Source organism: Gymnogyps californianus, chromosome 11 (assembly GCF_018139145.2).
Source record: "Gymnogyps californianus isolate 813 chromosome 11, ASM1813914v2, whole genome shotgun sequence".
In the NCBI taxonomy this organism is placed as follows: Eukaryota; Metazoa; Chordata; class Aves; order Accipitriformes; family Cathartidae; genus Gymnogyps; species Gymnogyps californianus.
This window is the reverse complement of record NC_059481.1, coordinates 14,807,985-14,832,691: the sequence shown is the minus strand read 5'-3', so window position 1 is coordinate 14,832,691 and position 24,707 is coordinate 14,807,985. Positions and strand designations below refer to the sequence as shown.

The 24,707-nt window shown below is 40.7% G+C and overlaps 1 protein-coding gene across 1 annotated transcript in view; it reads left to right on the top strand.

The window, feature by feature from the left end:
* The first annotated feature begins 1,218 nt into the window (after positions 1-1,218).
* ABHD17C (abhydrolase domain containing 17C, depalmitoylase) overlaps positions 1,219-24,707 on the top strand; it is a 30,317-nt gene continuing 6,828 nt past the window's right edge. Inside the window, exon 1 of the mRNA XM_050903231.1 lies at positions 1,219-2,131. Within this exon, the coding sequence (XP_050759188.1) occupies positions 1,599-2,131 (533 nt within the window). The 5' untranslated portion in view covers positions 1,219-1,598. The remainder of the gene's footprint in view (positions 2,132-24,707) is intronic.

Here is a 24,707-nt window from a genome sequence, read left to right as displayed (position 1 = left end):
CTCTAGTTTTCAAGTCTGGGATGCACACCACACTTGACACCAGGAGAGCGGAGCTGTGGATGCTACCAGCTGGGGAGCTGCTCTGTTCGCGTTTCTGCACGACTACATTGGCAATTCTCTAGGAGTGAGACTCAAGGCCATCGGGTACCCTTCATCCCAACTGCCCGGCGAGCAGCCTGCCAGCCTGGCGCGACCAGGAGAGCCGCCGGTGACCGGCACCCTGGGCCCGCCATGCCACGCTGTGAGGGATGAACACGGCCGTAGCAGCAAACAGCCCTTTCCTCAGGGTGACCCCGAGCGCCCTGAAGCTGGAGGGCTCGGGAGCAGCGCCAGAGGATCCCGCAGGCTGCGGGAGGTCAGAGGGGCCGCCCCGAGGAGGGCAGAGCGGCCCCGGCAGCAAGCACCGAGAGGCGGCAGAAGCCCCACCACCCTCCCTCACAGCCGGCGCGAAATGGCCCCCGGCGCCGCGCCTGCCCCTCAGCCGCTGCCCCCGGCCCCGCCGCGCATGCGCGAGAGGTGGGCGGCCGGGACGGCGGCAGCGGCGGGGGGCGCCCTTAAAGGGCCAGGCGGCGCGCTCCGCGCGCGGGCGGTCGCGCCCCGGCTCCGTCCCCGGGCTCCCGCTCACCTCCCCTCCCGCTCTGCCGCGCCCCGCCCCGCGCACCTGCTCGGCGCCCCGGCGCAAGGCCTAGGGGGCAGCCGCGAGCCGCGGCGGGCGCGGTGGGCAGTGCCGGGCACCCGCCTCGTCCCCGCCGGCACCTGCGGCGGGCGGCCCCGCTCCGCGCCCGTAACCCGGAAGCGGTGCGGCTGCGAGGAGGGGAGAGCGCCGGGACATGGCCGCTGCCTGCTCCTGCCTGCGCGCCGCAGCCGGCATGGCCCTGCCCGCGGCGACGCGCGGCTGAGCCTCGACCTTGCCTTCCCCTTCCCCTGCCCGACGGACCCTCCTCCTCCTCCTCCTCCTCTTCCCGCCGCCGCCGCTCGGACGCTGCCTGGGCCGGGCCGGGGCCGGTCGCGCTGAGGGGGCACCCCGTGCTGCCTGGCGGGGGCCGCGGGGCCGGGCGTCCCTGGGGGCTGGGGCCGGTAGCGGGGTGGAGCCGGGCGGGCGGCGGGGGCCGCGTGTGGTGCTGTGAGGGGGGAAGGGCCCTTGCCTGGTGTGGCTGCATGTTCGCTGCTGGGGGGCCGGCTGCGGCGCGGGGGGCGTCCGCTTCTAGTTCTGGAGCGCCGCACTGAGCCGTAGGATCTGGGAGTTCATTTTATAAATGCATACATGTACGTGTGATTTATTTTCTTTGAGGGGATCTAGGGTGGTGGTTAGAGAGTTGCATTTACTGTAGCATTAGTTGTGGGATTTTTAAGGGCTGGTTGTACTTCATTTATATTCTATGGGGTTGGTGGTTTTTTTTTATAAGCACGTTTTCAGGCTTTGAAGAGCTGCACTATTTTTGCTGAACTGTAGTTCCTCCAAGGTTGTCATTGTTTGCATTTTGGGAGGGCAGCTGGTAGCCTTGCAGAAAGGTGCCCAGGTTGCGTTGGAGGAGGGCTCTGGGTCGGTTCGGTTTGACTTCTTTCCGGTATAGGTTAGTTTTTCTCCGGTGTCTCTGATGCCAGAACAAGGCCCCAGAATGAACGGTTTCTCTCTGGGCGAGCTCTGCTGGCTGTTCTGCTGCCCGCCTTGCCCCAGCCGCATCGCTGCCAAGCTGGCCTTCCTGCCCCCGGAGCCCACCTACACCGTGCTGCAGCCCGAGCAGCAGCAGGAGGCTGGGGCGGCAGCCGGGGCAGGGACCCCGACGGGATCAGGCACCTGCAGCCTGCACTTGAGCGAGCGGGCGGACTGGCAGTATTCGCAGCGGGAACTGGATGCCGTGGAAGTGTTCTTCTCCCGCACGGCTCGAGATAACAGGCTGGGCTGCATGTTCGTACGTTGTGCGCCCACCGGCCGGTACACGCTGCTCTTCTCACATGGTAATGCTGTGGACCTGGGCCAGATGTGCAGCTTCTATATTGGCCTTGGCTCCCGCATCAACTGCAACGTCTTCTCTTATGACTACTCTGGCTACGGGGTGAGCACCGGCAAGCCCTCTGAGAAAAACCTGTACGCAGACATTGATGCAGCCTGGCAGGCCCTCAGGACAAGGTAAATGGATATTGGGGACAAGGTATTTCTGTATTTCCGTTTAATCCTAATAAGTCCGGTGTCTGCACAATTAACCTGCTGAGAGGTGGAGGGGAAGGGTTTGTAGATGGTTTGAGTTATTTCGATGGCCTCACCAGATGTTCCGTCAACAGCTACAATGCGATTTGGTGGATGCCTTCATTTGTTGAAAGGATGCACAAACCTTCATCCTTGGGCTTTTTCTAGATTTAGGGGTTTATTCAGCTGTATTATATGTTAGCCATTGCTTCACCATTGAAAATCTCCATCTTGAGCAGGAGATACTGCACTGACTGCAGTTGGAGCTTGCAGGGTGCAAAAAACCTTTCGTTCGAGATTTGCCCACCATGGTGTATGCTTAGAGGTAAGCCAGGTGAGCCAAAGCTTTGACTGAATTTGGCAGTAGCCTAGGCTAGTGCTTACCAAGAGACTGCTGGTGTTCTGTGATGCATCAGGGGTTTGATGCAAGCTCCTGCGACATAGGCGTCTTTCTCTTTTGGCAACCAAACAACTGTTATCAAATTGGGTAGGGTAGTGGGATGGAAGGAAAAAGTGTTGATGGGCAGAAGCAGAGCTGGGGATTCTGCCAGGAGGAGATGCCGAAGTACGTGACATCCAAAGGGACGGAGCAGCAATGAGAAGGCTCCGGCAAGGCGGCACAGCCAGTAGGAACAGGGAGCCCTTGGCTTCTAGGAAATCCTGAGCAGAGCTGCTGCCTCTGGCTCCTTGCTACGACTGATTGCCATCCCTGGGCCTCTGTTGCTTCTTCTGTCCACAGAACCGCGAGCTCCTTTTGCTGTTGCATAAGTGGTTCTTAAAGTAGGACCTCGCAGAACATATCCTGAAAGAGAGAACTTTAAAAAGCTTAAATTGTTGCAGTAGGGCAAGAGAAAAGAATGATTAACGTTTTCTGTTCCTGGCTCTGGGGTTGTGTAGATGAACTTGGCTTACGTGAAATGAGTATTTAATGTCTATTTTAGGGATGCGTGCCAGCTTCAAAAATAGTGACAGGAGTTGTTACTAATTTAGATAATTGGCTTTTCGAGGATCCAGGGATTGGTCAGTCATGGAGTCCAGACGGCTTTTGACATTGGTCTGCCCAAGTCAAGTTAAGAACATGGGGGAGAAAGGTGTAGGGGGAAGTTACCCTTTTGTAGCATGTGTTCTATCTGTTTGGTGAGCAAACCAGATTCTGGGTTCATTTTCCAGGACTCTCAAAAAAAAAAAAAAAATTAAAAAAATAGAAGTTTTGCTTGAATATAAATAATACGGTTTTATGTAAAGAAATAATTTTGATATGCTGTATGCAGAATAAATTATTAAATGCCACTATTATGCATATGGATGATGTAAATAAGGCTTAAGGGAGGAAAAGTGTTATGTCTAAACCAAGCCTAGTTAATGTTTGTCCTTCAGTTGCTGTGTTTTCTCTCTGTTTCACTTAATGTTTAGTTGATGATATTTTTCAGAGCTTTAGAACGCTTTCATGAAAAAAGTGCTCTCACATCTGACTGGAAGTGCTCCTGTCTTGACAGGCTTTTAGTATGTGTTTAAGATCTACGTAGATCCAGAAACAAGGGGTTCCTTCACTTAAGTCTTTTGAGAAGCCTGACCCAGTAGACGATGCCAACACATGCCCAGCTTGCTCTGAGAGGATTGGGCTCCTTCTATTAAAGTGTGACTGGAGGAAGTTTATAGTTTTATATTGGAGTCCTTTCTGTAGTTTATACAAGATCTAGGTTCTGCCTTCCTCCTCAAATTGAGGGGTTGAAATTTGCCAACTCTTACTTTGCCATGTTTGTAAGTCCCACATCTTAGTGCTACCTTGAGAGTACTGTTAGAGTAGTTGTGTTATCATTGGTTAGATTTTCAGGAGCCAAAGGAAATATTACAGTATTTTAGGTGCCCAGTAAAGAAATTGGTTACTGTAAAACGTAAGCTTAAAAAAAAATTAATCAGTTCTGTCTATTAACAGATGACTGTCCTCATAGCAGGTATGAGCTGAAACAATAGTTTTTCTGCTGATGAATTCTCTGAGTAGTGTGAACTTTACGAGACTGATTGTTTCGTAGCCCTCTTTAATAAGTCCAAGTGGCTCACAATTAAGTGAAATATTCTGCTGTAAAAATACAGGTCTGCCTCTTGAGGTAAAATGTCATATTATACCATTTCTGCTGCAGCAGTTCATTGGTAGCTTCCAAGAGTTTGTGTATGCTTTCATTCTTAGTGCAAATTCCTAACATTTGGCCTGTAGTCATATGGTAGTGAACTGTAATGCGAAGTTAAAAGTGAAGTCTTAAAATAGGAGAGGTTCACTATGCCATCGAAAGCATTTAGTCATCTGTGCTAAGTTCTGTGGGAAGCTGTTGCTCTTCTGAATCCACCAGACGTTCCACCTGGCAGCAGAAAGGAATCATTAAAATGTTGGAAGTCTGAGATTCTTTCTTTTTTTTTTTTTTTTTTTTTAAATTGTGCCTGTGAAGTGCTACTGATGCTTAGCAAATATTAATTTATCAGTGTATATTGAGAGTTGCCCTGAATAAGGTGGGAATTAACCCTACACTTGGACAAAACAGATTGCTGCCAAATTTTAGAAATGATGGTGAGCTGACTGGTTGCAAACGTGGCTGCAAATTTTGACTGGTTTTTTCAGGGTACTGAAATTAGGATCTTGCTATCACATACACATTTAGGTATCAAACCTTACATAACAAATGATTATAAAACTATCTTGTAAAACAGTGGATGAAAAATAAAATCAAGTTTTTTTGTTCTGTTTCAATTATCAGCCTGTCTTTGGAGAATCAGTGTCAACTATTCTCCATTCTTTTAGTCTTTGTAAAGAGTAACTTATTTTCCTTAATTCTAATTAAATGAGTATCTCTCCTGATAAATAAAGTGTACTCTTAAGTGATCATTTTCCTAACTATTAAGTTTGAATGCTAACTGTCTTTCAGCCCAGGTAAAGATGTTGACATATAATTTTATTCCCTTGAAATGAGTTTTTATAGATGTTCCTTCAGAGGTCTAACTGTAGCATTGGTTGCTCTAGTTTCAATATCAAGTATTAATCAGTAATTAATTTGGGCTTTTATATATATTTATTTCCACTTGATTAGCAAATTTCTATCTGATATCTAAATGTTTCTCAAAGAATCTTCTGTTTCATTGCTTCAGATGACATTTTTTGTGAGTGTTTTATTTTAGGCAAGTTGGTCTGTTTCTGTTCTGTTCCAAAACCGGAACCAGATTGAGGAGAAGCTGTATTGGACTCTTATCTTCTCTCAATGGTCCATGTGGTTTTAAGTTGCTGCTTTTTATTCAGATATGATTAACTCTTATCGTAATATCTGATTAACTTAGTACAACATCTGCACAGAATGACTTGATTGTCGTCCTCCTCCCCCCTTTCCTGAATTTCGCATGGGAAGGTTGAACTTTCTAACACTTTTACGTTAAGACAATGTACAGTACTTAAAAACAGGATACACACTTAGGGTTTGGGTACAGTGCTTAAGCACAAAACCATGACTGCTTTGTTGATTGCATGCTATTTATATTAAAATCAATTTGTATGTTCTTTAAAAATTTGGAGATTTGTGAAATGTTTTAAAATCCCAGTCAAATTAAAAAAGGCACCACTTCTCCAGTCTCTCTGCTTCTGTAGTAGAGTATCAAAGAGGAGAACCTGTTAGTCCATCTTTTGGATATTGAAAGGAGGTGAAGAAAATGGAGTTAATAAATAGCTTAAAAGACCTGGGCTTGTTGCATTTAACAAAATACAGCTTGATGTTTTTTCACAGTGCATAACATAAACTAGTATCTTTTGTTTCTGTTTAAAGCTTTTGATAAACGATATGTTATTGTAATGTTTAAATCCTTCATTCTGAAAACGTGTACATTTGAGTTTGTCTTTCAGTCCATAGGAGAGCATTGGTTCACTTCCGTTTTTCATTATGCTTCTTGGTCAATATGGCACGATGAAAGGAATTGAATTGTGAAATAATATAGTACAATGCAAGGGCTTTTGATCAATGGATAGCAGATAGTTTAGAATGTTTACATAGTTTTTTAAACTTTTTCCCCAAATTTAATGTTAAAAAAAAACACAAACCTTTTATTATATGGGAATTTTATTATTTGTGGTGCTGATTATCAGTCTCCTCTTACTGCTGTTTCCTTTGCAGGAGTTGGTGGGAAAGTGTTGCAGTTTTCATTTGAGTAAAATTAGGAAACGCACTTAATTGGATTAGACTAGAGCGATAACTAATCTTCTGAGGTTGTGTTAATTTAGTTCGTCTCCATTCTGATTTGCTGAAGTGGTTGCAGCTTTCTAGGTGAATAATAGCTTCAGGTTTTTTTACCTTGACTTGTCAAAATAGTTAATTTCTACTTTAATTTTCTTTTAAGATTCAACAGAATCTGCTTTCACTAGCATTGTGTTTCTGTGAATGATCTAACCTGAGTTCTTTAGATTGAATACTTAGAGGTTTTGATAAAAAGTTACCAACTAAATTCCTGACATGGCCAAAGGCAGTGCTTAGCAGAGGCACGATAAATTGTCCAGGAGTAATAGGGTTCCCCTTGTTCATGGTGCATCACCTGGTAGATTCTTCTGTCACTGACTTTGATAGGGTATTTCCCACTTCCAGTTTTTTAATAATGTTGATACGATGTCTGCAAATGATTGTTTAGAGAGACTATTCTCTAAAACGCAACTTATTCTACCTGCCATAGTCAGTACTTCAAGAAAAACTGCATACAACTTTGCTCAAAAATAGAAACATACAGAATAGTCTCCTGTTGTTGTCTATGCAGTGAGCAGAGATTAATTCAGATGATGAGCGTCCCAGGGACGAATACCAACAACTGTTTAAAACAGGTGCTCTGATGTTCAAAGTTATTCATAATGTTTACTGAGCTTTGGTGTCGTATTACATAGTTTAGTCACTGAAGTAAAAGTAGTTTTGTTAAATATTTCCCTATTTCTGTCAGGACTGCAAGATCAAAGCTTGTTTAAAAAAAAAAAAAGATTTTTCACTGTCAAGAATGTTTTGCAACTAGTGTTGTTTGGGAAGAAAAATAAGCTGCCAAAGAGCCTTTGGCTAACGATACTTGTTATCCTGAGTGTAGGTAGTCCTGAAATTCAGCTGCCTGAACTGGAGATGTTGGTTTACCCTGCCGTACAAAGGTTGTAGGACCTGGTTCTCAACATCGTCAAGCATTGAACATAAAGGTTTCTAGAGGAACATGGTGTTAAATCCTACGTGCTGAAGTAACTAAAGGTTTCTGTCTGCTTTTTAGCGCTAAATTGCGTGAAGTGTACGAGAAAGAGAAAGGAAGATTTTTCCCTTTCTCACTCTGGATAGAGAAGTGTGTCACCTTTTGAGACTGAGCTGATGGTTGTTACGCAGTGGCTGTTCGACCCGTGCATGTTGCTGGTAGCACTTAAATTTGTTCAATTTGTTCTTAACAGTGGAGTATGAGCTGAACCGTGTAAACCTCAGTGGTTTTGCTCTGAAGCCAGGGTCAATCACCAGTCCATTGCAACCTCAAAAACAAAAAATCCCTCCAAAATTCAACCTTTATCCTTTGTTACTCTGCTATTTTGGAGTGTTTCTAAGTGCTGGGCTAAGTTTACACTAGCTCATTACTTGTGAACATAAGTAAAAAGAACGAAGGAAAAAAAAACCAATTAGCAGTGCTATCCAGGACTGTAGATACCTGTGGGTATAGGTGGAGAATATTTCAGGCTATGAAAGTGGGTTATCTGCCAGCAGCCGGTTTTGTGGGGAAAACTGACGCTTCTTGAGCAAATGGATATTTGTATTTCCATATTGAATGAAGAAAACAGGTTCTTTTCTGTTTTCTGGGGTTTTTTTGGTCCTATGATGCTTCCTCACATGGAGATAGACTAGTACAACGGCAGTGCCAAGCAATTAGCTGTTTGGAGCCTAACTTCTGTAGCATATGTCTGAATTTCATGTTTTGTTTTAATATGACATTTGCCTGGTGGAGAGGGCAATGTGATTATAGTAACTTTTAAACCCTGCCCCCAAAACGCTTTTAAGCAAAATACCGGGAAATTAGTTCCTCAGGTGCATTCTCTGTTGGCTTTAAAGCCAACAGTCTCAAAATTATGTAGCACTAATAAATTAAATGAACAAATAACATAGCCATTTTTTTTTCCCTAAAGCCAGTAATAAATTTAATGAATAACTAACACTCCCTTCTGCCTTCCCTCACAAATATTAATTGATTACAAGGCTGCATTGGAAGCAGTTGAAATGAGTCATAAAATAAGCTGCGAATGTGTTGTACCTAACATGCTTGTGCACATACAGGCTTGCTTTAGCCAATTAGCCCCTAAAAAGGGCAGAAGTCTTTCCCTGTTCATTAGGAGGTAGTTTCAGTTGCCACTGCACTTGAGAGGAATTGAAGGCACTTACTTGTGTGCAAGATGAGGGGTTCCTTGTGTTTTCTTGAATCTAGGAAAGGCACATCTTTACAATTTTTGAATGCTGGTGGCTCTTAAATGTCTCTTCATGTTGATTTGAGTATACATTGACTGTTTATATTGATCTGATAATGGAATAATTAAGGATTGTTTTTTGTCCAACTCTAAAAACTTGGGTTTGTATGGGCTAAAATACAATAGGTGGACAAACCTCTTGCACCTACTAGAGTCGGTGGATAGCGGATAACTGAGATCGCTGGAGACTAGTAGTTGTGAATTGAATAAGCAGTTTCAATGACCTGTTCGCTACTACTTCGTCTTGACTGTCTTGCTTTCCAGCTTTTAGATGAATGACTTACACTGGTTTTGCACACTCAGCCTGACATCTGATGATGAAGCTGAATTTCATTCCTGCTTTCTAACTCAGTGTTTTCTTGGCGTGGGGTTTTTATGTGTCAGGTTTTGTGAGCAATGGAAGTGTGTGATTGGAAACCCAGGAAACTCTGTATGAAGACAGAGGAATAAAGGTGCTTTCAGTAGAAGGCTGAAAATGTAGAATGGGGTGAATAGTGCATAGTGTCAGCTTAAGGACTGAGGAACATCTTTGCATTCTTTATTCCAAAGGCTAATTTGAGAAAAATGGATTATTGTTGCATGTTTGCACATTAAGCTGTGCTGCCCGCAGACAATCATAGAAAGGCGCAAACATAGGCCAGTTGTATAATGACAGTGTTATACTGGCATTATCTATATCCATATCTTTTTTCTATATTTTTTAACCACTATGTTAGCTTTACACAACAAAGCTTCTCCTATTGGCGTTAAACATTGTGGTTGGATTTGCTGACCATGAGAGCAAATAATACAAAGGCACAAAATTGTGCTGAACAGTAGGGTCTGGCTCAGTGCCCACCCATCTTCCCACCCTTGGTTTCATGTCTCCTGATGAGCACATGCATGTCTTTGGGAAAATCCCTACAATCATGAAATAAATCTGTAAGATCTCAACTTTCAAAAAGGGGAATTCCATGTGGGTTCACAAATGAAAAATGATGTTGATGTGGAAGATGAGGTTTTAAGTTAGTACACTTGCCTCAAAGTCCAGAGGGAAAAATTTAAATTAGAGGTAATCTCAAAGTATTGCCTCTGGTTTTTTTGTATTGCGAATTTGTTAGAAAAACTTCATATATGCTTTCCTGACAGTAATATTATTTATTGGTACAGTCTTTTGAAATTCTTTCTAGATATATCTTTCAAGTTGAAAATGCTTTTTTTAACTGTTAATTTGAAATTTATTGTTGCTTTAGACAGTTTTGGTTATGCTTTTAGGAATATTTGTGCTACCATGCCTGATTAAAAAATCCTGCTTACATACAGAAATGTTACTTTAAGTACTTTGACTCTTGTGAGCCTTGTTTATCAGCCAAGGCATGCTGCTGAAACAAGCTGCATACATCAGTGTCTGGTAAATAACCCCTCTCAAGGCATGCAGTGTCAGCTAGTAGTGCAAAGATTTTTTTTTTTTTTTTTTTTTTTTTTACAGGACGCTGCCAAATTTCTTAACTGATCTAACGTACTGGGATCTTAAATTTAACTTTGTGACCTGGCATGGCCATTTCTTTTTGTGTGCAGCAAATGAACAACTATGGAGTAATGGATAATGGGATCCAACAAGTCTGAAAATTCTGAGGCCAACTTCAACATGTTTCTCAGGAAAGCACCCTTTAAATAGTATGGCTTGAAATGTTTCTCTTTTAATGAGGTTGTTTAGAAAGGCTTTTGCTCAGATTATAGGATCTTTCTGGACATTCCTCCTCTCTGCTGACTTTTAGTTAGCTTTGCTTTGGATGTTCTCATAGAACTTGAAAAATGGTGTTCAATATCAGCAAAGAAGCAAAGCCAGCTATATATTTTTTCCAGTGTACAGATAAACTGAGATAAGGTTCAGATTATTTTATCATTAATCTTAAGATTCTCATGAATCTTAATGACTATGTATAATAAATTAAACAAGACACTTTGTCTTAACTATTACACTGTACAATAAATTGCAAGCCTTAATAATATGCAAAATAAAAGAGAAGCCAACAGTAATACGGGTGTAGGCTTCTGTTAAGCATTTTGCAACCAAAATAGTATATGGAACTATCTACACTTTAAAGGAAATTTTGAGTAGTTAACTTGTCGCCTTAAGCATTGGACTGGTTTGTACAGCTCTTAATCTTTGTCCCATCTGTGTATAGTCTTCCCCAACATCTGATGAATTTATTTAAGTAGGATGTCGGCTATGTGACAGCCTGGGGAAAGTGGCATCTTTCAAGAAAATGGTCTTGGTTTTGAAGCATGTTCTCCGGGGCAAATTTACAAAAGTCTTCTCCAGCATGCTATTTGTTCTCTACAGCTTCATTTCTCACAAAAGTGTGTGTATGTTTTGATGTGTTCTTTTGGGTTTTTTAAAATGAAGTAGCTAATTTGGTATAATATTTATTTTGGAAGTGTTCCCTGGACAATTCTTACCTTGAGGCAGCTGGTCAAGAGCCAGTCAGTCTCCTCCTTCTCCTAAGACTGGAATGTACCTCAATTTGCATATTAAGTTGTATTACACATTTTCTTCATAATATTTTTTGTTGTTCCCTAATGTAAAAAGCTTGTCTATTTTTCTAGTAAAGCGTGGGTTTTAATGTGTCTTAATAATACTACAGAAAAAGTTAGTGTTTCAGTCTGGGTATGAGCATCTTACCAAGTTTAACCAACTGTAAAAGTACCAGTTGTAGAAAGAGGTGGTAGTGTTTCAGCTGCAGTTTTGCCATTTTTATGCATACCAGTTTATGAACATGTAACCTTTGCCTCAGACTGGTTAATAATTACAGTGTGAGGTAGCATACATTGCAGGCATTTCTTTCTGATGCAAGAAGCACCCTTTCAGGAGTCAGTACAGTGGTTTAAGATACTAAGTGGTGTTTTAACCTTAAACCTGACCAGTATGCCTAAAAGGTTTTGACTTTTGCTGAATCTCTGCCAGCTTACAAACTTCTGTTTCTCTGATACAGAAACCCTCTGCCCTCTCCCCTGAGCTCTTGCTAATTATTCATGTAATGTGATGTTCACTTCTAAAGCCCCCTGTGCATGAAACCAGTACGATTAGTTCTTTATCCTGTTTTTGAAATTTGTACTAAAAATCAATCTGATAATGCAGAAACTACTATCTGTGAAGGAATACAGGCACAAATATAGTTGTCTTTTAAAAAAAGAAATTATTGTAATTTGTGTTTGATTTAACAAAGAACGAAGATGACAATGTACTTGAATATAACTTGGATCTGAATTCTTGACGTAAAAAATAAATCCTCAATGTTCACCCAGTTTTGTAGAGGGTGAGGGTTGTAAAGTCTCCTTGGTTTATTGAGTTCTATTCTACTGAGACTAAGCAAGCTGGTGCCAAATATACCACCCTTCCAAATTGGATGCCCTTCTGTCAAAGCACATCTAAGATCTGTAGACCATTTTGCATAGAGCATTGAACAGACTATTGATATAAATAAGATCTGTCACCTTCCAATTATTTCGGGAAATTACCTCTTCCATCCAAAAATCCACTTTAGTAATGTTCATAATGAGGAACATTAAACCTAAGGATCTTGGATGTTTCTTACCCGGATGTAGTTCTAAACTTGTTGCATTTCAGCAGCAGGAGAAACTGAACCAAAGATTATTAGTCTCTTTGGTTGGACATTCACAGCAATTTTCTATTTTTCTTTTTTATTATGAAGTGAGTGTTAATTTGGAATAAAGGGAGCAATGTTAGCTTAAACTTAGCTAATTTTATTACTGGGATTTTAAGGGGGAGAGGAGGAACTCAATTTAGCAAGCATTGTTTGTCATTTGTTACTCTGTTGTTCTTCCTTCCACTATTCCCACTGCTTCTGGGCAATAGTCTAATGTGAACTATGTTCTTTCCTGCTCTTCACTATAGAACTGATCAGACTTTCTCTTTAAATATTTTTAAAAATTCTCATTAAATATTTCTGTTTTACCTCTGTCTTGGAAGCTTTGTGGTACTAGGAGAAAAGGAAACACTATTCATTTGTAAAATGTAACTGTGTGCAGAGCTAAATATGAAAAATGTGTGTTGGGGGAGGAAACAGCAGTAGCTTATAACTAAAAGCGCATGTATCATGAAATGGTGAACTGCAGAAAACCTACGTAGCCAAAACGTTACTATCCAAATTGGCATTTGGCCATAATGTAGACATTAATACACTTTTCCAAGCACTGCACTGTTATCTGTTCTTTCAAAAATAGAAACTCCAACAGTACAAGACTGCTTTATGCTATGCTGGTTTATTGGTAGGCAGTTAAGTGCCGGTGTGGCACGTACTGGAATTGCTAACATTTTTTTCCTGCATAACCAGTTGTTCTGTGGTGATACTGCAATCAAGTAGGGAGCCTGCTTGCTTTGCAAGGACTGCATCACAGATAGAGGCAAATAGGACGCTGAATAACATCAGGAAGCTGCTTCTCTTTTCCCTTTTATTTTTGATTTTTAATTTTCTGAGATGCATCTGCAGGTCAGTTTCTACCTTTAGCATCAGCTGAAATAATGCACTTAAGTGATTGCATTAACAGTTGTCCTTGATCCACTGCTAGGTACTTCAGCTTCTTGTGGAGTCGCTAACTGTTAATTGGTAAGCATCCTTTTTTGAGGGGAAAAAGTTGACTAGCAAGAAATCTTTCACCAAAAAGCAGTTGGCCCTGTTAACTAGGTATGTTGGCAGAAAACAAAGTATGCAAGCGTGCTGTTTGACCATCATTAAAACCTCTTGATTTGCACAATCTGGGCAAAATGTCTTTAACTCCATAGAAGCTCGGATGATCCCAGATAAGATAGCTGGATAAGCTGAACAAGTATCTATGACCTGGTTTGAGGACTGAATTTTCTGATGTGAGTTTAGGAAAGTTATGAGAAAGTTAGTACTTTTCTAAATGTACAGAAGTACTGTTCCCATTTCTTAGATTAACATTTGTTACTTTAAAATAGGTAAAATTTACTGATACTTAATGTTTTTGCATATAATTAAACGCAGATATCTGCTTCTGTAATAAATTACTTTTTTGTGCTATCTTTTCAAGTTCCTAGAGAGCACGAGGCAGGTTTCATGAGCACTTCAATCTAATAGAAGTGTGCAGGAGAAACTTTGACTCTGTGCTAAATTTTATGGTTCACAATTCTAAGTAGTATTTACGGGGAGGAGGGATTTAGCTCTTGGGTTTGTGATGATAAAGGCTTTGGCTAGGAAATTTGATTTTTAAGCTCTGAACTAGTTATCTGTGGTCTGCTGTTTTAGAACATCTGGTGCTGTTAATCCTGGTGATTGCTATATATTTTTTTAATCATCTTAGCTTTATATTGACTGTTACTGGGGCCTGAACATTCATTGTGCTAAAAGTTCATTAAAGGAACATGTGCAAGAGGAAAATGAAATGTAAAACAGTGCAGGTTTAAATATTGGCTTGGTAACGTATAGATTTTGTGGAGCAACAGATCTTTAATCCCAGTAGCGTCAAGTCAGCCCATCTTTGAGCGACAGGAATGGAAGAACTTGAGGATACTTAGGAAGAAAGGAATTGATGAGTCTGATTTAAAAGTCAGGGTGCCAATATAAAAATGACACAGAGAAAGAAAGAACACTGAGGTTTTCTTGTTTCTGAAAAGATGCTGGAAGAATCTTTTCAAGTAATAGATTGCTTTCGTGAAATGACTGTCTTCCATTTGGCAGTTATCACTCTTGGTATTTGTTAGAATATTTAATGAATCTAGCTGAAAATGGATAATTGGAGAAGGCAGGAGACTCATCAGGAGAGTAGTGTTTCTCTGAGGCTGTGAATTTGCCACTTCTTTGAAAGCAGATGCTTAAGTGCGTACAGATCCACACTGTAATAAAGCTCAGTGTTTTGGAGCAATTACAAAATTGGTATGTGTTTTCTCCACTTACCTGGGGGTGGGAGAAAAATAGAGGTTACAGTGTCACTTATCCAAGTAGGCTTTCTTCCTATTTATGATTGACAAGACATGTCAGTGCAGAGGAAGTGCCTATTGTTTTGATTTTTAAATCAGAAGTGCCTTTCTTCTTTAAATCTGTGGAAATGGTTAGAGTAACTCAAAGAAACATGAAATATTTCCAGAGAATTAAAGAGGACTATCCAAGCAGGATGTGTGGTCTCCTGGATAACACAGGCCATGACACTTCTTCACTTGGCTTCTGCATAGAGCATTTCAGTGTTTGAGATACTGCATACCTTTCAGAGAAGCCCAGTCTTATTTAATAACTTTGTTCTTCTACAGTGCTTGAGCATATTAATGTAAGTATATAAGGGAAAGAGAAATCCTACTGCCAGCTGAGTCATCTTCATATAATGCTGGCTGATAAAATATTCATATACTGGGGACAGATGCATTCATCTGCAGTCAGTTCGTTGTAGGAATATTAGACCAGTTCACTGGTACTAATCACTTTTGTATCAGGACCTCTCTGCTGTTCTTGGGCTCCATCCTGCCTTTCTACCCTCTCATCCCCTTTCTGTTGGAGACACTCAGATCACTGCCGGAGCTATACTAGTGCTTCTGGATGGGAAGAAATGATGCATCCAGTTTGTCTGCTTGCATACTTGCAAGGTCTTATCCATTCCAGCTCCCATGTAATCCTCTTGGACTCTGGCTCTGGTGCTCTGTGGGAGAGACTGGATTCGGATTTCCAGCCATCTTTGAAGAACAGTGTGAAAATGGCTTTAACTTTGTCTGCTGTAATAGGATTTCAGATACAAGCACCTGCTGTTTGTTGAGACAGTTCAACTTTTTCTTTGTTCTCCTCCATTAGCATTATGGGGATAATACTTGAATCTTTTTTGTCAGCTTGTTTTCTGGATATAGTTATGATTGTCTGTAAGTGACGTCAGGAAAATGTTGTATCAATGCCACATATTTCACGTTTAATGGCTTGTAAGCTATATCAAAGAATCATAGCAAAACTAGTCATTTAATGCTGTTAATCTTTGAAAACGTGAGGTTCTGTAAAACCTATAGATGACATAGCTTTTACTTAGAGACTGAAACGTAAATAAAATTACAAGTAGGTGGAAGAGAATGCAAAAGGAAGGCAAGAATGGAAAAAAAGCCAACAAAATGAAACAAATGACAAAACAGAAACCCCATACACAAAAGAAAAAGTTAAGTAGTTAGTTGAATTAAATCAGTGGTGGGACTAGTTACCTGAGTAGTTCCAGGGCCAAGACCTACAGGTATCAAAGTTTTTGAGTGGTCTGCTTTGAATTTTTTTTCATCTAGCCTTCCTAATATTAGTCTCCAAAGGATTAATTCCAGCTTAGCAAACCATTTAATTCTTCTAGAGCATCTAGACAATTGCCTTCAGCAGAATTCACATATACTTTTGTTTTAAGACCCTTAGGTTGGGAATACCTTTTTTATTAAGTTACAGTGTGTATAGCTAATCAGCTGTGCAAACCTAGAATTGTTAAATTTTAGGTGAGCTTTGCAGTTTGGTTACAGTTTAGGGTTCGTCTTGTTTCATTATATGCTCATGCAGTAATAACTGTATTTTCAGAAACTACAGCCTGATATATTTAAAGAAGACTTAACTGGTGCCATTTCTTTTTGTCTTGACTGTTCTGGTTTGTGCGCTTCAGCAATTATTCCCTGCTTTGTGAGCAGCTGAGCTGTACCTGGCGAAAGGGTAGAAATGTCAGAGATGGGTGGAGCAGGCAGCAGCTTGGGTCAAAAGCCACTGCGCTCCTTCTCAGATAAGTAATCCCAACTCGTGAGTCAGAGGCTTAAGTCTTGCATAGGTGCAGCTCATGGCAATTAGTGCTGTGGCAGGATGGCCTGAAACTATTGCATGGTGCTATAGGTATGTAGGGGTAAGGGAAATATATCAGAAAGTTAGTGTTTGATGTGAAGAGGAGTCAGGGTAAGAGCAGTGCTCAAGATTGAGATGTCAGAGGTGCTCCAATAAACAGATGGGAGTACTAGAAGAATAATGCAGTGCTCCTGAACAAAAATGCTTTGAGAACTGTTGGAGAGCAGCAAGATTGCTTCCTCCAGGCTTGTAAACCCTCAATCTCCCAGTGCTGAGCCAAGGGTGGTGAGGAGGGTTATGTGATGGGCTTGGGAGGTGAGCCAGAATGCATTGGCTCACTGTGAATTTTCAGCCTCGGGAATAAGGCAGGGCTCTCCAGTCTGGAAGTAACTGAAATCTAAGAAACAGCTATGAAAGCACAAAACTTGTGGGAATGCATAACCAGTGTTAATATTTGCGCTCAGGTTTTTTTAACGTTTCCTAGGGAATCAGTTTCTGTGTTAGTTGACACATACTTGTTTTAACTGAAGTCTTTATGTTAAAAGATACTGTGTTTAGGTACATGGATATCATCAAATCTTTCTTGTTCTTCATAACAAACCTTATAGGAGTACAATTTTAGGCAGTAGTTTACCTCATTTTTTCAGCTTTTGAGTGTAGGATATCCAAAGTGAAAGTGCAGGCTTTTTGGAACAGTAAAAGGATTGTCGAAGTTTTAATGTCATGTTGTTAAATGTTGTGAGTATGCTCATCTGTCTTAGCTCTGCAGCATTATAAAACATAGAGTACAATGTCTGCAGCTGAAATAAAAATACCACAGCAGGATAGAGATGAGATAGAAGCTGGGGGTGAGGATAATGAATTCCTCACTCCAAAAGATACTATAGACTGAGCTTCTCTGTGAAAGTAACGGAATTTTCTCTGCTGTCTCAGGTTATTTAAATGTACCTCAGAGACTGGCTAGATAGATTTTGTACACCAGTTACAGTAAAGAGTATATAATAGAATGTAGCTGACTTGCGTTTTTGTGAATTATTGATGCTGTGGTCATGAAGATAGTTCTTAGTGGCCAGTAAAGGTTTCCTGTCTTTGATAAATAAAGCTTAAGACTTCTGTATTGCACATTTATTTGCTACAGAGCATCTTAATTAAATGCAAAATACTTTGTTAAAGTTAACTCCAGTGCTCTGTTTTTAAAATAACTGGAGTGAGAGATTCATTTTAGTATGCCACCTACCTCTTGTGTCTTGGGACTAAATGGTGTGAATCAAGATTGCTCTAAGAAAGCACTTCGGGAGAAGTAGGAAACTATGAAGAGTAGAGAGCATGTGTGTATCTTCAAAACCATAACCTTGTGACACAGTGCTGGCTTCAGAACTCTAGTTGATTTCTAAGGTTGCTAAAGCAAAGAAAGTTGGGGTGTGTGTAGAAATTACATTTGAATATATTCGTGTGTTTAACTCCTATTTCCACTGTTACTAGCTTCTTGTATTTCAATTTACAGTGATTTTGGATTGCATTTGCTCTTGTGATTAGAGAAATAAAATAAACCCCCAACATTTAGGGGGGTTTATTTAGGAATTCATTTAGGAGAGTGTTCCCTTCCTCTCATTGTATGAAAGCACACTGAGTATTGGAGTGTTATTCACCTTTTGTCATAAAGTAGTGGAATGATAAAAGTAGGAGTTCAAACAGAAGGCTCAGCCACATCATTGCTTGTTTTTGTTGGATGTCCTACAAGAGTGTGGTTTTGCTTGTCAGTGGTCTCTTGCTAACTTTCACCTGATATGAAAGACTTAATGATTGTAGAGGCAAAGTTATTCTGTTCTGTTGTATCAGCGTGCCCATGGCACAAGTTCCTGCTTAAATTTCAATGCACATTTAATGAAAACTCTGTTTCCTCATTCCCTGCTATCTAGGGGGGGGAAAAAAAAACCAAACAAACCCTCAGTCAGGCAGAAGCAACTGTTCCAAATCTGTTTGTTGTTTATACATACAAATGCTAGTTCATGTGGTAGACAAATGAGCAACCTAACATAAACCAAACACCAAAATTTAGTATTCTGGGTTATTGTGGTGGTGAAAAGTCATGTTATAAATACAGTTGAGTTCTCAGTACAAGAGAAAACAAAGGAGGTTTTACTTTGTAGCTCCTTAAAAACAATAAAAGATTGATCTGTAAGCACAGATTGTATGTTTTCTGCCCATTCTGTCTTTTCTAGCACAACATTTTGCTACTGTTCAGCTAGCTTGGAAGAGATTTCTTCCAGAATGCAAGTTTGCAGAGGTCTTCTTTCCTGGCTGATGATGTATACTATCTATTTTTTTTTTTTTTTAATGCTCTTATGTTTCACTTCTCTTTTGACTCCTATTTCTGAAAAATGCTTGAAAAATTAGAATGGATAGATGCAGTCTGCAGTTGTCAAACGATCTTTGCTGTGAGATCATTCACTGTAAATGGTTGTGAGGATAGAGCCTGATTTATGAGTAACAGAAGACAAACTGCAGACTGGACCTGCTACCTGCTGGGTTGCTTGGCTGTGGCATGGCTGGGCTGGCAGTACGGTGACGGTAAGTTGGCTCAAAAATGCGTGGTGCAAGACAAGTACATGGAAGTGCTGCCATGGTGTGGCATGAAATCCTCCACTAAAATGGGTCTTGAAGGGGGAGAAGGAACTTACTTGTAATGGTAAAGCTGGGGGGAGAAAAGGAGGGGAATGGATTTACTGTTCAAGAGTGCTTGGTTTTGCTCTGTGTCCTGAGCAGATTTACTTTAGTTAGGGAAGGTGTTTCCCACTTTGAAGCATGACATCTTCAGGAGCCTATGTTCAAGGCAGATGAACACAAGGTAATTTAAGGTTGTATTTGAAAAAGGAGCAATTTTTTAGAGGAGCTAGTATTTGGATTTTTTTAAAAAAAGACACCCAACCCTCACCCCAAAGCTACTCAGTGTAGCTTAGCATAATTCAGTTAATTTAAAATGTAATTTCATTACAGTTTGTACCAGAGAATGCCATGAAATAGCCTTCCTTTACCTACCCTGGTTGTTCAGGGCAAACTTGCAGTGACTTCCCTACTCAGCAGTATGTAGATCACCTGCTTTTGTCACGGTTGCTTGAGCTCACCAGTGATATTTAATATCCTTGTTAGGACTTGGTTGAACTTTGAGCACAATTCTCAATATTTCATAACAGATCACTGATAATCACAAGACAGTAACCAAGAAGCAGTTACAGTGATTCATGCTTCGGTATAATTAAGTTGCTGCAGTGCAAATGATCATCCTAAGAAGTGCTTAGAAGTTACTTCTACTTGATCCATTTATTTATATGAGAAGAAGAGCTGGTGCATCACGGGATAAGCGCTACAGTCACATAGTCCAGCAAGCCTGTAGTAGCGTGATATTTGCAAATAATGAAATTCCAAAGTAGCCTTTAAGAGGGCATTTTCAAGAGTCAGGTTCATTCTGTAACTCCAGTATTAGTTAGCCTATATTGATTAGCACTGGGATTTCTCCATAGCATAACCAAATGACTATCTGGTGCGGCACTAAAATAATAGTGATATAAAACTGTGGCAGATTTCTTGATTAAATTTCTCTGGCAGCCATTGAAATTATTTTGAGTGTGAACACATTTGTGGAATTACTTGTCTGCTCCTGTGATAGTGTGCTGGGATATATGCCAAAAAAATTAGTCTCTTTTTTTTTGCAGCTTCATAAGCAAGAATACTATGCAAACCATTTTTGGCTCTTACTACAATGAAAATGTGAAGTCAAAGAGAGTCTGCTGTATGTGAACTTGAATGACATAGTACTTGTAGACTTGGCCAGGAAGGAGGTGGAGGAAGAAGACATCGCATAATTTAAAGAATCAGTGTCAGTGTCTATTGTGCTCAGTAAAACAGTGAAGAATTTTAGACCTATGTTTGTGTGAATTCAAGGAAACTGGAGTGAGAAACTGGCACAGGGACTCTTGCTGTGTGCCAGGGTTTCCTGTGAATCTTGAAATAATTCTGATTTTTCTCATTTGACAGTTGTTGTTATGGTTAACACCAAAAATCCTTAATCTAATGCCTTGCTCTCAATTTAGTGTTGGCATTTAGGCTAAAAATCTGCTGTAATTTCTGTGGTATTTTGGCTGACATGCTGGAGTGGTACTTGCTGAAGCACAATGTGAAATTCAGTGTTTTGTTCTGATACTGTAAATTAATTGCAATAATATTTATCGACCAAACTGCTCTTGTTGAGTTTTTTTTAACATAAAGGTCCTACAACGTAAATTCTTGTTCAAGGTATGCAATCTGCACGTGGGATTTTTACTTAATTGAGGATTTTTGTTTTTCCTTTCTACCCCCAAAATTAGATTTTTAGATTCATACCAGATTAAATAGCCACTTATTTCTGAAAATGTAGATGCATATCTTATGGAAGTGTATAATGATGCTATAGAAAAACCTATCTGTGTTTCTTAACAAGTGATCTGAATTTCTCTGGATTATAAAGTTTAGAGATAATGCATTTTGAAAAGGGAACGAATAGTATGTTGTGACAAATGGGTTTGTATAAACAGGAAGAAACAGACTTGAAGAATAGCCTGTGAAGATCTTACTGTAACTGAGCACATGTATGTTCTAGTAAAAATACTCTAGAAGTCACTATTTCCTCCAAATGTGGCATGGTTTGTGTCGTTCCTGATGTATGCTGGATTTTCTTTGTGTCTTGAAACTGAATTTTTTCACTGGTGTTTCCCTTGAGAGGGGAGTGCACAGTTTCAAACTCAGTCTCCTTGCAAGAAGGCACAAGCTAGTTACCTTGTTTTCCTGGCCTTTTATCTTTGTATACTGTGTCGTAAGGAAGAGCTTGACCACCAGCAGCTGCCTTAGTTTAGTAGTAGTTAAACAGTAGATCTCAACAGCATTATGAAATGGGGTTTGTGTAGTCAAAATGCTCTGCCTAGGTAGTGGTTACTGTGACTGTTTTTGAAAACTAATTTGTTGCTGTTGCTATATTCATGCTGTTCTATATGCTTTCCAGTTTAGGTAAGGGATACTGGGACAGCAAATACCATAAAACTTCAAAACTGAAAATATAAGGTGTGGTTAACTTCACTGATTCAGTAAGCCTGAAAAAAGAACTGGCCTTATTAATGAATGTGTGTTTACCACCTTTGAGGATTGGCACAGATGCTGTAACTTCGGCCATGAACATTGCAGGGCTTCAGCTGTATGACACGTCTGTAGTCCCTGCAGCAGCATTCCACTAGCGCTTTCAACTGAGTAAGGAGAGAGTAAAAATAGCAATGGTAAACTTTCCATCTGTATCACTCAAAGCTGAAGCCCTGGGGGGGGAGGGAATCAGTATCTTATGCTCATAATTAAAGATGCTTTATGATAATATATAGTGTGTACATAGTGCTGTCAGCCAGAAAGCATTAAGTACCTCACAAAGGCAATTGATACCATCATCTGTGTTGTATGAGGAAACTGAGGAGGGACATGGCCCAGGCCACAACCATACAGCTAAGCAGACTGAACTAGAGGTAATTGTGTCCCACCCTCCTTTGCTGTACTCACTGTCAGCAATATTCCCAGTCTCCTCTGTCCCACTGACCTGGTGGTGTGACTGAGGTCTCTTACTACACTGTGCAAGAGTAAGTAGAAGAGTCCGGGGTGTGGATTCTTAATAGCCGACTTCTGTGCACATAGTTGGTGCTAGCATAAGGAGACCAGAATTGCTGGTAAACCTAATTTGTATAAATTGAGGCAGTAACACAGGGCAAAAAAAAAAAACCCTGCGTTACTATTAACTGTGGAGTGTGTCGGTGCCTTAGCTAGACCTGGCCTGAATTGGGAAGTTGTAGGTGCAGATAGCTCTATTGCTTGTGAAGATAGCTGGGTTTTTTTCTGCACACATAAGAAATGTAATCTGTAATCCACATAATCTACTCATGGGTTACTGAGAGTAGACTAGGTTGGAGAACTTTGCCATCTGATAAGTGTTTGCGGGTAAGGGGGAGCAGAAATGCTTGCATCGTTTTAAACGGCAGTAGCTTTGCACTCCTCAGTAATTGACTTCCCTTGGGGAAAAAAGCATGCCCGCCCTTTTTTCCTTTATTTTTTTTTCCCCCTTGTCAAATCAGTGTTTTACATAAGCCCATGGTAACCGTTTGAATTGCTTCCTACTTTGGTTTTGCTGAAGGCTCGTTTCCACATTGCAATGTTGTCCTGCTTGTTTTGAACTCTCTGATGGGCTCCACAGGAGAAGTGCAGGAGCATACCCATAAATTAACTTGGGTCTCCCGCTCCGTCGGATGGAGCTCTGTTTCCACAGAGACCAAAGCTCGCGTGTTTCAAGGAAGATATTTTTAGGCGCTGCTGTTTAGCTGGTGGAAGGACTTTCTTCCTTAATAGGACAGCAGATTCTAACAGCATTCCTCTTTTCTCAGAATGTGTTTTGCCTTTTCCTGTCACATTCTTTCCTTTTTTCTATGTCGCTTAGTTTCCCTTTCATTGCCGCCTTCTTATCCATATCTGCTCTTCCTCTCTTCTGTTTCACTTTCTGTATCACTATTCCTGTTGCACAAGAATCTAATACCAGAAGGAGTTTGCAGAGAGTGGGGAATGGACCCAGCTGTTGCTTAAAGGATACTGTATTTTAAAGATAAAATTCCGAGGTCATTTTGTACCTCAATTGCACGGTGCTTGCTGAGTCACCAGCTGGGCAGCCTTAGGGAAGACGCAGAGTATCACGGAGCCAAGCCCTGGCCTTCAGCTCCAAAAACCTCGCACGTGTCAATTATTCATGGACCTTGCTTATGAGTTGTCATATGTCCTTTGGCCTTGCAATAAATAAATTTTACATGTAGCTATTTCTGCTGATGTTTGTGGTAAGCTTGATGTCTCACCTTCTGATTGATGGCCTGATGGTAAACGGCTTAAAAAGATAAATCTGTTACAGTAACTCTTCTGTCTTGGAAAGTTGGACTGTCCCTAAATAAAATGGTCCAAGAGATTCTTTTCGTTGTCTGTCGGTAGGAATACAAAGTAGGAAAGCCATGACAGGAAAGCCAGGACCTAATGACAGGCTACAAGTGCACTAACTCAGTGTCCTAATACTTTTTTTTAAGATTTTTTTTTTTTCTTTCAAAATTTTCACGCTTCCTTTCTGTGGAGTTAGATACTGAGTAGTTGTAGCACTTACTTAGTGATGAAGGGCTACTTTAAATTTAGAGATCTCTGTGTTTTTTAATCATGCTATAGACTATATCTGACTTTAATTGGCATACTATGAAATTGAAATTGGTTGTTTCTAGAGTACCTATTGCCACAGCAACAGGGTGCTCCGCTTACAATATGAGCTGTTTTCAGAAACAAAATAACATCAAAAGGCATGAATCCAAAACAGATAAATGTTGAAGAAAATTGCCATACTAAGGCAATTGTACATGTTGAAGGAATTCTCTTGCTACCCTATGCTGTCCTGTTACCCTGTGAGTCTCATTCAAACATCTGTTTCCATATTCTGCTTAGATTGTAAACCTTTTAGACAGGGGACTTTACATTTATCGTGATATTGGAGTTCAGGATGGTATTGCAAAACCTACCAGAATTAATATCATTCCATCCCGACTTAAGTGCCACATAGTGGATCTTGTTCCAGTCCCATTTTCTTGTATTCCCTGATGTTGAGGCGTTTCTGCCTGTCTTTAATATGATGCAACAGCTGGTAGATTAACAGATTGGATGCATGTGCTGCTTTCAAAGGTATGTGCCGCCAGCCCTCCCTACCCAACAGCCAGAATGAAGTCCATGAGGAAAAGGCTTTGCTCCAAGATCCTGTTAACATGCATACCAAAATCAACTAGGCTCTATTTACTGTGTGCTGGACTATTTCTAACAGTAAGGGATAAAAAATTCTCCTAGCAGAGCTTCACAACATCTCTTTAAAAATATCAGGCCATGGCTGTGGTGATAGACCACCAACATGAGCTGCTGCTTGGTTACCAAGAGGATAAAATTTTACTCCAGGGAGGTATTTTTATACAGTTGCTTATTCATATTACAGCAGATGCCAAAAGCACCCTTATGCTCAGCAGTATAGAAATATTAGGAAAATTCCGGTTTCACAGAGGCTGCAATCCAGTCTCGTTTTACTTCATCGTAAAACCAGGCAATCTTGACAGCCTGTAGTTGGATGATTCGTACTGGATTATTCTGCTGTTGTAATTTT